Source organism: Numida meleagris, chromosome 3 (genome assembly GCF_002078875.1).
Source record: "Numida meleagris isolate 19003 breed g44 Domestic line chromosome 3, NumMel1.0, whole genome shotgun sequence".
Taxonomy (NCBI): domain Eukaryota; kingdom Metazoa; phylum Chordata; class Aves; order Galliformes; family Numididae; genus Numida; species Numida meleagris.
Window position 1 is genome coordinate 8,398,283 of NC_034411.1, and position 12,777 is coordinate 8,411,059.

Below are 12,777 nucleotides of genomic sequence, written 5' to 3' on the forward strand. Positions count from 1 at the left end.
TCACCGATAATGCATGAGGGAATGGTTCCTACTGCAAAAAAATTGCACCTCACAGCCCATAAATCCACTGAGTGTGTCGTTTCGTATGGCCCAGGGCTGTGAGCAAGCCCAGTGCTGCACAGAGAGATGACAAATCCATTTTGGATGGCAGAAGCAGAATAGCTTCCAGTCAATCCCAGCCTGCAATGCAAGAACTCAGATTTACAGACCCAGCAGATTCACTTTTTGCCTCATTTTATTGTCTAGTAATTCACTCCACTACAGATGAGAAAGATTTTAGAAGAACAGGAGCCTTTTGCAGCACACAGACACGTCCATCCTGGTGCCTCCTTTCTTACCCCATACCCATGGGTTCATGTTGCCCCCACACTACCCCACTGTGAGCTTCGGGGGAAGCACCAGCTCTGCCCACAGTTTTATGACCACCGTGGTGCAGTGCAGTATCGCCAAGGACACATATTCCAGCTGGAGCAGGGCTGAAACATTAAGAGCACGATGATAATTTCATGTAACTGCCAGAAGTCCCAGCTGTGCACTGCAGTAACATAACTCTTTGCAATCTGCTTATTAACCATGCAGCTACTACAGACAGTGCTGGGAATAGCACAGCCTGGATCAGACTTTTCTTTTAAACAATTCACATTTGCTATATCATGGATGCATGCAACAACAAAAGAAAAAAGGGGGGAGGCTAGGGTGCACATGATTCCCTTGAACGAGGACAGCATTGGTCATGACCAGGGACCATCTTGTACCAGACACACCAATAACACCATGTACAAGGAGTTTTTCTCCCTGGGCTTCCTCACCACGCAGATGGAGGAGCACAGGCACCTGCACACCCAACCTGAAGGGCCCCTTGACAGAGCTGAGAGGGGAAGAGTGGAGAAGGTACCCTGCCAAATCCTGCCCTGGTTTGGTACAGGATGAGTTCCAAGGGGAGGGGCTCAATACAAGGCCACAGGATGCAGAGATGGCAGGAGAGACAGATCTACATCTTTCCCTGCCTTTACTGCCTAATTTCAGAGGACTGAGAAAGTTCATTTCCCAACAGCAAGGGCAATATTATTTTAGCCCCTGCTGTGTTCTTCGACCTCAGCAGGGAACACAAGCACACACAGTGCAAATACAGACACGCTGATGGTTTCCGTCTTTATGATGGAAAATTACACACACTTATCTGCCTCCCAGGGAGATGCTAGCATTCAATTCTCTGCTATTCACAACATACTTTGCTTTCATTAAGTGTTTTCTACACGTGGTTTGCTGATTGCCCATATGTACAGCAAAGGAAGCAACAAGCAAAACATCTCTGAGAGCTGCTTGTATCTCTGCTTGTTGTTAACCAAACCCAGGCAGTGCCAAAGAGCACTGAAATCAGCTGGGGCCAGGGACTTCATTCCACAGGCAGGGGTCCCACCAGCACCAAATAATTCAGATGAGACTGTTACTGGAGCATGCATCCTACAGCCTCCACCTCAGCAGAATATTTCAGAGAAAGTGGGTCAACAAATACAAAGAGACGGCCCCTGGGCTGCACCGAGGGCCCCTGCAGATGTGCCCAGCATCTGGCAGCCCCAGCACTAGGCCAGCTGAGCTGGTCAGAGCTGCTTGCGCTAGGCTTTCAGTAGCCAACAGTGCCCTCCAGTGGGACATTTGCCACCATGCCATTCACGCACCTTCTCAAAGTGGAAAAAAAAAGTTATTCAAATTGCTTTTTAAAAGCCTGGACATAAGAGATAAGGAAGTTACAAGCCTAGAAGCAGAGACAACTGCACCTTACTGCCAGCCAGGAGGATGCGGTGATGGTTGGTGCTCTTTGCAGCTGGCATCTCAGCAATAAGGATTCACACGAGCATTATAGTGCTGTATCCATTCCTCGGGAAGGCCAGTAGCATCTCCAGAACCATGAAGTCAGGGCCTGTTGTGATCCTCAATCAGGCTGCAAGAGGCTGAGGATTCTGACTTGGCTGCAGCCTTGCCCTGGCTCCCACAGAGCTCTATGTGATGGGCAGAGGAAAGCAGGTATACCTGACCACAGGTGCAAGGCTAATCTTTAATTTTCTGAATTAAGCACTGAAACATCACTTATTTTCTTTAAAAAAAAAAAAGAAAGAAAAAAGTATTTAATTATTACATGCTGACAGTTCTGCACAAATCTCAAGCAGGGTAAGGGGGAAAGGATACAGAGAGCATTTGCTTCCAAAGCGTAGCAAACATTTAAAAAACAGTAAGTGACAAAACAAGAAAGGCTGGGGGAGAGTGGTGGTCCGTAAAATGCCCAAGGAGGGCCTACACAGCCAGCACTGACCGCACAGGTAATGAGGGCCGCCCTAGAGTGGAGGCGACTGTTCCAGGAAGACTCTGTAGGCCTGGCCAGGGTGTGCCCGAGCCCCCCACAGCCACTCAGGGGGCCTGGCCCGCAGCTTCAGCTGGAAGGGGTCAAGGCGCAGGCAGTCCCCCAGGTCCCGCAGCTCTATCACTGGTGGCTCTTCCACAGCCCGCTCCAGTGGCTCCTCAGGCTCCAGGGCCCTGCTCGGATGCCGTCTCCGCCATTTTGCCCAGCACAAGGCTCCGGCAGCCACCAGCAGCACCAGGCTGGCCGTGATGGCTGCCCCCACCAGGATGTCAGCATGGCGGAGCAGGAAGCCCAACCCTGTCAGAGAAGGGCCAGGACCTGAGTTGGAGTTGGCAGAGCACCCCTCCCCAACCACCATGCCTAAGAAATGCCTAGACCAAGGACCAGCCCACAGGAGATGGGGAGTTCTCCAGTAGAGCCATCGCTGAACTCATGTGGAACTGCATGGAGGCTGGGTAACCTGCTACCATTCCCCTCCAGACCCACAGGGACTCCAGAGATAAATATACGTTTATAAAACATATTGACATTGCTATACCTAACCAGTCTAGATAGGCTTTGACAGTGTAACTTGTTAATAAATTTGAATCTGAGAAAACAAATGAGAAATGCAATTAGGTTGCAAGCTCACATTCAGCTTTCAGGAGCTTGTGGGAGGGGGTGTGCTTAATTACACTAAACAAGCAGTAGTATTTTAACCTGACACAGTTAAATGATGCAGGTTACCCTTGGTTGCCCATCTTGGCTCACCTCTGAAAATTGATTCCTTTAGAGCCTGCACAGGACAAGGAGAAGACCATTTGTCCTCCCAGTACAAGACTCACCTCCTGACTTATATACCTGCCCCCAGCTTCAGAAGGGACTACATTTGTCTTCAACCTACACATATCTGAGCACAAACCCTGATAAGCTCCTGAAGCCAGAGCAGAAAGTGCTTGTTTTTTGTTTCCCCCTCCCCCCCCCCCTTACAAGAGCAGTTCCCAGATGCTGTCTTGCAAAGACATAGATCTTCCCCCTTCCTAAAGCCATGGTGCCAGTTGCAGAGCCATTTTTAAGCATGATAGGAAAGACATAGATATTTGGATCCCAGTTAGAGCTGCACATGGCAAGAACTGCTAAGTTGGAGCATTCTGATGAGCCAGCAGCTACTGAGAATGCTGCACAAGAGACTCTCACTCATGCAATGTTTGTACTGACTCTGCATACGTGATTATACACCCTCCCCCTCAGTATCATCACCATGAGATATGCAGAAGTATGAGAGCATTACTGTGTCATCTACCTGACTGGGGAGTGCGGACGCACAGAGTGCCAGACTTGGTGGGAGAACGGTCCTCGTAGCCCTTCTTGCAGCGGCACAGGTAGGTGCCCACGCCGTTGAAACACTCTGCCTCCTCCCCACACAGGCTGACCCCCAAACTGCACTCATTCACATCTGGTGGGAAACAGGTGCCAAGTCACATCAGGCTCAGCATGAAGGGGCTCTGCTACCAGCCCAGGATACCCACCTTCCACCAGCAGTGAGACCAGCTGCAGCTTCCCCGCTCCCACTGAAGCGCTGAGCAGCTCTCCCAGCTGGGAGCGCAGCAGCAGGGACATATTTCTCTCCTCTGGCTTCAGGTGCAGCCAGAAGGTGAGCAGCAGGCTGGCATTGCTTGTCCTGTGGGCAGGAAGAGCCTAGGGTGAGGCAAGAGGAAGGCCTGTGGCCAAGCCCTGCTGCAACAGCCCCTTCAGCTCATTAGTAGGTCAGAGTGCTGCACGCTCTTGAAAGAGCAATTGTGACAAGCGACAGCTTTACTGGAGGAGAAAGAAGCCAATATCGAAGGAGCACCACAGGTAATAAAGGTGCCTACCAAGAAGGCGGCACACCAACAACCATACCTTTTGACTTCCTTTAACTTTATATAATTTACTCTGTTAGCAGAGAGTTTCAGGTTCTGCTGGATCTGCAAGGCAAGTGACCAGTGTTGATTTGACATTTGGTGGTGGCAGCTATGGCAACAAACCACTTCTTTTCCCAGTCCTCCCTCCAGTCTTGCTCTTCCCTTTTGCAAACCACTCCAGACACATCGTATGTCCCAAATCCCTGTGCTGGGAGCCTTTTCTCTAGAAGACTGCTAATACCTTCTATCTGCCTAGCTTTAGGTCAGCTCCCCCATGCACATAAGGTAATTTAGGAAGGGCAACAGAAGCCCTAGATAAGTATTTGGATGAGAGTGGATGGGCTAGGTGCCATCCAGTGTGTGAGTGGCAGCTTTATGGAGCCAGCAGCAGGGTGAGCTCTATGCCCACTGTAGGCTGCCTCCGAGAAAGCAAGACTTGGGAGCAGCAGTCTCGCCCTTCCTGGACTTTGTGTTCAAGCTGCCCTGTTTCTAGAGGCAAGTTACAACCCTTGCCTGGTCACATCTGTTTCCATGCTGCACCTAAACACCATCACTGTGAGCAGGCGTCCTGCAGGGCATCAGCATTAGGCCTTGGATTTTAACCAGCACAAGCAACTCTAATGCTGGCTCATCATGTGATGTTAACAGAAAATCCCTGGGATGAAGAGCACAATGTGATCTCTAACAGCTGAGCTTTTGGGATGTAGCATTTGCCTTTCCTTTCCATACCCATGCCCAGGCTTACATGGTTCCTCATTGATATTAGGAGATCCCTTCTGAGCTCACTACCACCAGGCGTGATCCAGTCCTTGTCTTTGACTTCAGTAGATACTTCAAACAGCATATCTACAAAAAAAAAAAGCCCACAGCACAAAAGATCTGAGCAGGTGTAAGTCTACAAACAAGTGAGCTAGCCCAGAATGTCAACAGTAACAGAACCACTACGCAAGGATATCCTGTCAAGTGACATGTGAGCGTTTCCAGGGGTTGTGCATCAGGCAGAACAAGTTGTTGAAAAAAGCAAAGAAAATCTTAGCTAATGCTCTGTGCTGAATCCTGGAATTGATCTCCGAACAGAGTATACAAAGCATTAACATACATTCAATTGCACTCAAACTTCCTGAGCAATTTTCTTCCTAAAGTTACCACCATAATTTGTGATAGCCTAGAAGCCCTCCTCTTTCATCCATCTGTATTTGGAATCAGCATTGACAAACAGCTGCCTAAATCCAGGCTGGCACGGACTTGCCAGAATCTGTTGTTAAAAGCCTATTTATTCATCAATCTCTCTCCTGTTCAAAGATCAGCCCCATTCTGTATTGATTCCTTTTTGCAAGCCATCCATTGCTGCGGCTTGTTCTACCATACAAGCCCAACTCTGTGCTTAATGGCTGATGCTCTCATAAGCAGGTTTTTCTTAGTCTGAAAAGCAAAGCTGAGAAACCAGACAGTCCTGAGACACTTGTGTGCAAGTATTTGAGTAAGTAAGGATAGAACTCCTTCACAAAAACAATATTTAACAGCCATCAAGCAATATTAGAGCTCCAGCATCCCAGCATTTATGCCAGATTTAGCTTGTGAACTCATGTTTCTCCAGGGTAAGTGCAAAGTGCCTTCCAAATGGTCACCAGTGAGGAGCACCGTCCACTCTCTTGTAAAGTTGATGGGTAATGATGGCCACATACAGCACCAGCCAGCACACCGAGGCTCGGGCTGTGCTTTAAGATGTGCTTAAGTCTTTGCATCACTTACCTCCAGGGTGGTGCAGGGATTGCAGTGCCGTACCATTCTCCAGAGATGCCAGAACAGAAGCCAGATCTGTCAGAGCAAGGAAGAGAGTTATGCTGCTGATCTCCACCTCCTGACAAGGAGCAAAACGCACATCAGGCATGTGTCACTTCACAAGAGTACTGGCAAACCAAGATGGGCATATACAGCCTGATTCTGGTATAAGTTGTGGTGGAGAGGTTGCTCCTCCACAGGTAACTCAGAGCCCTGGGATTAGGAACCAGTCTCCCTCTGTTAAGAGGAGCATCATCTCATAGATACCCATGAAATAACTATGCCCTCTCCACATCCACCTTCTTGGATGTGGTAGGAATTGGAGTGCCAGCTGAAGGAAACAGCAGTATCTATAAACAAAACCTCTACAGAGTGCTGCTTCACTAGAAATGGGTACTGAACAGCACTGAGCACCAGTTCAGCCACAAATAACCCAGAGAACAACTTACCAAAGGGATCTTCATGCCCTTCTCCCGGTGACTGCACATCTCCAGCAGGCACGCCTTTGTCACCCTGGGGCATTGCCTCTGAGGCAGGGACATCAGCTGAGTAGTGTGAGGCTGTGGTGACCAGAACAGGCACCAGCTCTACATCCCCCTTTGCAACCTCCAAGGCAGGCAGCTCAGCTTCAGGCCCAGCACCTCCTACTGATGGGTACTCCAACACATCCTCATTGGGTTCCCTCCCCTCTGTGCCACCATATGTAAGGCTTCTTTCCATCTCTGTTTCATCTTGCACCTCACTATGCTCGCTCAGGTCAGCACCAAGCCAAGTATCTTCCACAAGATCAGGGAGGTGTTGGCCCTTGTCCTCTGTGCTTGCCATCTCGGCCTGGATCTTGCCTGCAGTAGGTGGAGTGGATGGACTTGGAGAGGCTCTCAGCATGGGCAGCAAACCTTGTGTTGTCCCTATCCTCCAGCTCTCTCCTTTAGGGGTTTCCCGGATGGGCTCTCGGGGAGCTCCAGCACCATCTGAAGAACCCACAGCTTCATAGTCTCCAAATACATAATACTGTCCTTCAAAATGTTTGTATTTGCTGCTTAGGGGGCCACTTCTTGACAACAATAACACATGGACTGCTGTGGCTTGTGCAGCAAAGATCAGAGTACCTTGGCTGTGACAGGCATACATGACCTTTGTTTCCACACGTGAGAGGACCCCTTGGAAAATGATCTTGTCGTGGTTCTTACCGCAGCCTTCACTGTCCTGGAACCCCTGAATGTAGATGACAATGTGTTTCTGGGGGCCTGCCCAGATGGTCCAGTTGCACCAGATGTTGGCTTGGATGTCACCATGCAGTGGGAGGTAGAACACCCCAAACTCATTCTGAAAGGTGACATGGCAGCTCCTGACAGGGAAGTACTCCATCACCCAGGGCAGTCCCAGCTCTAGCACATCATGAACAGAGAGGAAACACAATCAGTGATCAGTGTACACACCAGGACATAGATATCCTGTTCCAAATCCCACAGTGCTGCAGAATCTCTGTGGTTTCAACCCCCCCGAGTCATCCCTCTGATCTGAAGTTGGAGCTGAGCCCAGGGACCCAGCTGCTCTGCCAACCTCCAGGGTCTGGAACTGCGAGATTCTGTTCCCAGAAGAGGTTTGGCCAAGACCATCATACTATTGGAATTCCATCCCTCTCCAGCAGCTGGGGTCACACTTACCAGGCTGGGACTGCTGGTGAGAGACCCCCCCCACTAATTACTTCTGCCTTCAGAAGATGGTTCACACCAAAATATGAAATATTTTGAGACCTACCAGAGTGCTTCTGTGGCTGTCCTCCCGGCATCCCCGTGTGCCTGGATACTGGACCACTCGTGGGCTCCCGGAGTTCTTGGCCTCTCAGCACTGTTTGCCCCCACTGCACTGCTGGAGGATCGGAGCGGGCAACATGCGAGGAGGAATTTCTCTGCTCTCCAACACCCACCTGGAGACTTTCCATGGTCTTCTGCATTTTAAGTCCCCCAAGGTGCAAGGCAGAAGCTGCTTTGCCACTAGTGGCCATGCCTGGTTGCAGCAGAGCTGGTGTCACCCTAGAGCCATGACTCAGGGGGTCCTTGGCCCGAGGAGGTCCCACAAAGGGCCTCGGGATGGAGGCTGGAGAGGGACCTGCAGCCAGCACATGCACAGGAGCTGGGGTTTCTTGTTGGTGGCCATCCTCTTCCAGCACTTTCTCCCTCATCCAGTGGCCAAGGTGGCCAGGGGACACAGCTGCACCCAGTTCAGGGGCTGCTGATAGATAGAGAGGAGGCAATGATGAGGCCACCTCATGTCCTCCTGATGAGATGCCTGCCCATCTCCTGAGGCTGACAGGATCCAAACCCAAAGCTGCCAGTGAGGAGGGGACTGCCCTGGATGTGGACTGTTCTCCTGAGGGAAGAAGTTCTTCAGAGGAAGTGTTGGCAGAGCCCACAGGAATGAGGTCAGAGTGAGAGAGCACTGGTGCAGGGGTTGTTTCCATCCTGCTCATGGAAGAAAGCTCTAGACCTGTTCGCCCAGGGGACACTACCAGCCACGTCTGTGTGGCGGTGTAACCCTGGTGGCAGCAGCTTTTTATGTCCCATGAGAATGCGGAAGTTTTCTCAGCAACTGGACAGCTGCATGCTTGGGTGCTTGTGGGGAGGCTCCCAGGGTGCACAGGGACTGCCTGCAGGACAGGATGGCTCTGGTCATATGAGTGAGGATGCTCCTGGAGGATGTCCCATGGTGGTGTGGGACGTGGCACTGCTTTCTCCTCAACAACACCCCTGGAACTTTCCAGGGGGAAAATACCCATGAGCTCCATATGCTGGAGGTTGGTTGTTCCCAGGCTGGGTTGAGTCACAGGCAAAGCCCCAAAACTGCTTTGATCTCTCTCTGGCAGCAGCTGTGAGCGGTCCCCATTCACCACATCATATGGGCTGCTCAGGCTGGGCATCAGGCCCCTTGCAAGGCCAACAGCATCACTGCTTGCTGCTCCATCAGCTGGGACGCTCAGCTGTGCATGGCTTCTGTCCTTCCTTGCATCCAGCCCCTGGGACTTGGTGGTACTGATGCTCTCTTGGCTTCCTCTTCTGCCAGGAGAGGAAGTCTGTGAATCAGCAGCCGAGTCCATGTGACTCATGCGTGTTGGTTTAATGGTAAACTGGAGGTCTCCCAGATCTTCCAGCCTCAGGGTGGGGTGTAGTACAGACTGTCTGCTCTCCCAGCTCATGCCTGTGGGCTGCAATGAATGCTCCATTACCTGCAAGGCTCCGAACAAAGGTGTTTCCAAAAGCATGCTTGAAAATCCATGTGTATTACCCAAACCTGGAGTAATATCTCCACTGGTGGTGTGGCTCAGCCACTGGGCATCCCCAGCTGTGCCTTCCTCTTCCTGGCAGAGCCTTGGCCCTGTCTGCGGCTCAGAGCCCTGCACACAGGTAGCTGGCATACCCAGGAACTGTGTCGTTGCACCTTGGTATGGGACGAGCTCAACTGGATTTCCCATCGGCATCAAGGTTGCAGAGCCTCCAAGGTGGTCTGTCCATCCAGGCTGGAAAACGCTCTCTTGCTTAGATGGCTTTGTAGCAAGAGTTTCAGGAATCAAAGCACCTCTGGAGGGAGATTCGCCTTCGTGGTGCTGGAAGATATAATACTTGCCTTTAAACCGTGTGTCTCTGCAATTTGGCAAGTACCTCTTCAGCAATACAACGTGCACAGCCTGAGCAAAGGTGGCAAAAACATGCATCTCCTTCTTCCAGCAAGCATAAATTACATCATTTTCCACCAGTGAAGAAACTCCTTCAAAGAGTATTTTGTCTTTGTTTCTGTTGCAATCCTCCTCTGTGATAAAACCTTGAATATAGACTATGATATGCTTTCTGGAGCCTGCCCAGATTGTCCAGTTACACCATAGGTTGAATGGGGAATCACTGTGATACTCTGGAGGAGAAAACTCCCCATACATGTCCCTCAAGACTCTGTGGCAGCTTCTCATGGGTACATATGCCAATATCCAAGGAAACGCTGACCCTGGAAGACAAGAGACAACCTCAAGTTTTCCTCCTTCCTCAGCTGTCAGGTAGGGACTAGTCCTTCCTTCCAGAAATTGCCTTCAAGTTTTCCTATCTCCCATTTGCTTGAAACTCCATCAGCAGGAGAACATGCTGCTGTGCCTGTCTCAGGCCCTGGGGTCAGGGGAAGGAGGCCAAAGGGTGCAAGCACACACACCAACTCAGGGTGCTCCCAAATCTGCTGTCCCTCCAACAAGGAGGTTTTCCACGCATACCTGTTGGCAAACCACCCCAAACCTCCTCCCACTGGCGCTCACGCCACTGGTTTGTACTCCTCCACAGGACCCTGGGGCAGCTGGAGAAGCCCTGGCACCACATCACATGCATTTGATTGCAGGGAGGGTAGTAATGGCCCAGTGGTGCAGGAACAAGAGAGCCGCCAGTAACTGCTCTCCTTAAACACTCCATGGAAACTCTGCTCCACACTCTCAGAACCCACAGAGCACAAGAGCAGGAGGAGCTGGGGATGGATGCTCACACACCTGCAGAGACAGCCTGAAGGCTGCACACCCCCTTTTTGCTTCAAGGCTTCAGCCAAGCTGGAAACCCCTCAGCAGGATGAGAAACATTAGCACCCCACTGTAGTTGATTTAGTGGGGAAGTAACAGCATTTTCCAAAGATGCAACCTCCAAGCTAGAAGAGCCACAAGCCAGCAGTGAGTTTGCCCTACAGGAAGGCCATGATGGTTTGGATTGGGCTTTAATTGCTGCCCAAAGACAGCTTGCTGCAGCCAGATCTCCTGCCCCAGGGCCCTCCCAACCCAACACTTTACTAGCTCTGTCCCTTTCTTCCCATCCCATGGCCAGGTGACTGCTCCAGTTTTCCCACACCAGAGATTGATGTGCCCAGCAAATCTGGGGTGTGGAAAGAGAGGAGTAGCTCTCTCAGGAAAACGTTAGGGTGAGAATTAAGCCTTACCTGCTTTAGCATCCAGACGTTGTGAGCAGGACCCACATGCCTATAAAGAAAACAACCTCACTGCAGACCTGAGCACCAGCATCTGCACAAGCACAGCCTGAGATAGGTGAGCAAGGACCACTGACACCACCCCCTTCATCAGCTCATTTTTTTTCCCAGCAGCACTACCCTCTCCCCACCTCCAAAAGCAGCAGTGTCACCCAACTGATACTATAAGGGCCACGGCCAAAACACTACCACTCCCAAGATAGTCAGGGTACCCTCACATCACTCACCCCCACAGCCCTACAGCCACGGTGCAGCAGCCCTGGTGTGAATCCCCACACTGAGGGCAGCAGGAACATCAAAAGGGCCAAAAACGTCATGATGGGGGCTCACAACATTAAAACCAGACCCAAACACCTCCTAAGGTGCTACTTCCTCCCTAAAACAACTCAGCCAGCTTCCCTCGGATAAATACTCCCCTCTCTTGGCAGTATATGCACCCATGTGTTGCCCAGTCACCCTGATGGCAATTAGCTCATCAGGAACAAGGACCAGCTGTGCTCATTAGTCTCACAGCATCCTCCCTGCCCTCCCTGTTTTGGCAAGCAGGCTCCCTCCATCCCTCCATCCCTCCATCCCTCCATCCCTCCATCCCTCCATCCCTCCATCCCTCCATCACGCTGGGATCTGGAAGTAAAGCATTGCTGATATTGATGGTGTGACCCTGAAGCAGAGCCCAGCTTGCTTTTTCTCCCCATTCTCCATAAAACAATCAAATTACTGGGAGAGAGCACCCTGATGTACAGTTGAGTGTTTCCATCACATTTGAACCAGCTCTGGCTGGATGGTGTAATTCCCCCAGCACTCAGTGAAAGGAGGGCTCCTCTCCCTGCCTATGCACTGCAAGGCAGCAAGCAGCCAGCCCAGGTGATGGTGTGCAAATTACCGGATGCTGGCAGCTCTTCCAGTAGCAGCAGCCTAGCTTGTCATTAGGGGCGACGTGGAGAAGGCAATTAGGCTGCTTGATGTACGGCTTTGACAACATACCCTTTAACACGTCAATCATAATTCAGTATAAATAATAATAATAATAAATCTTTTCTTCTATGTTGTCACAGCTTGACAGGCTGTCAGATGTTCGGTGACAAATACATTCTTTTTTTTTTTTTTGGCTTTTCTGCCCATCGCCACCCCAGGTCTCGATCCTACAGCAGCTGTGGGCTCACCAGCCCCTAACACCTCCCCACCAGGATTTAATCTGGGGTGAGGAGCCCCAGGGGAGCTGAACATCATGGTAAGGCCCTGTGTGTTGTTAATGTGCTGCTACATAGACATCTGGGGAGTTCTGACTGGCTGGGGTTTGGTTTCTTTGCCTGGTCACTGTTTCTATATGGGTATTCTCATGTTTGCAGGTATATTTGCGTCCATGCTCCTGCAATGTATAAAGAAAGCAACATAACCTTGTTGAGCTTCGGGTAAGTAAATTTAATTCTACCTCCCCCTAGTGATCACTTTAGTGCACAAAGAGAGGGAAAACCAAGCTCAGCAAAACTTCTTTATTCTCTTCCAAGCAAACGAAACACATATCTGGGGAGCAGTGCAGTGATGCTGAGAGGAGAGATGGTAATATAGTTTGTAGGGTCCAGATGTTTGTGTCTGCGTCCTGTTCTCTAGGGAGCCTGCTTTAGCTGGGGGTTGGATTAGATGACCTCCAGAGGCCCCTTCCAATCCCTACGACCCCGTGATCCTGAAAAACAATGTAAAATTCCCAACGGTGACAGTAAATTGCATCAGGTGCACTGGGAGCACCTG

General features: G+C 50.7%; 1 protein-coding gene across 1 annotated transcript; it reads right to left on the reverse strand.

Moving 5' to 3' along the window:
• Positions 1,488–11,433, reverse strand: LOC110396860. Its single transcript, XM_021392737.1, has 10 exons — positions 11,256–11,433; positions 10,981–11,020; positions 7,786–10,020; positions 6,474–7,412; positions 5,995–6,060; positions 4,988–5,088; positions 4,241–4,305; positions 3,868–4,019; positions 3,642–3,794; positions 1,488–2,656 (listed from the first exon to the last, which is right to left on the reverse strand). Exons 1-10 carry the CDS (start codon positions 11,343–11,345, stop codon positions 2,334–2,336), a joined length of 4,164 nt encoding a protein of 1,387 aa, XP_021248412.1. The 5' UTR covers positions 11,346–11,433; the 3' UTR covers positions 1,488–2,333.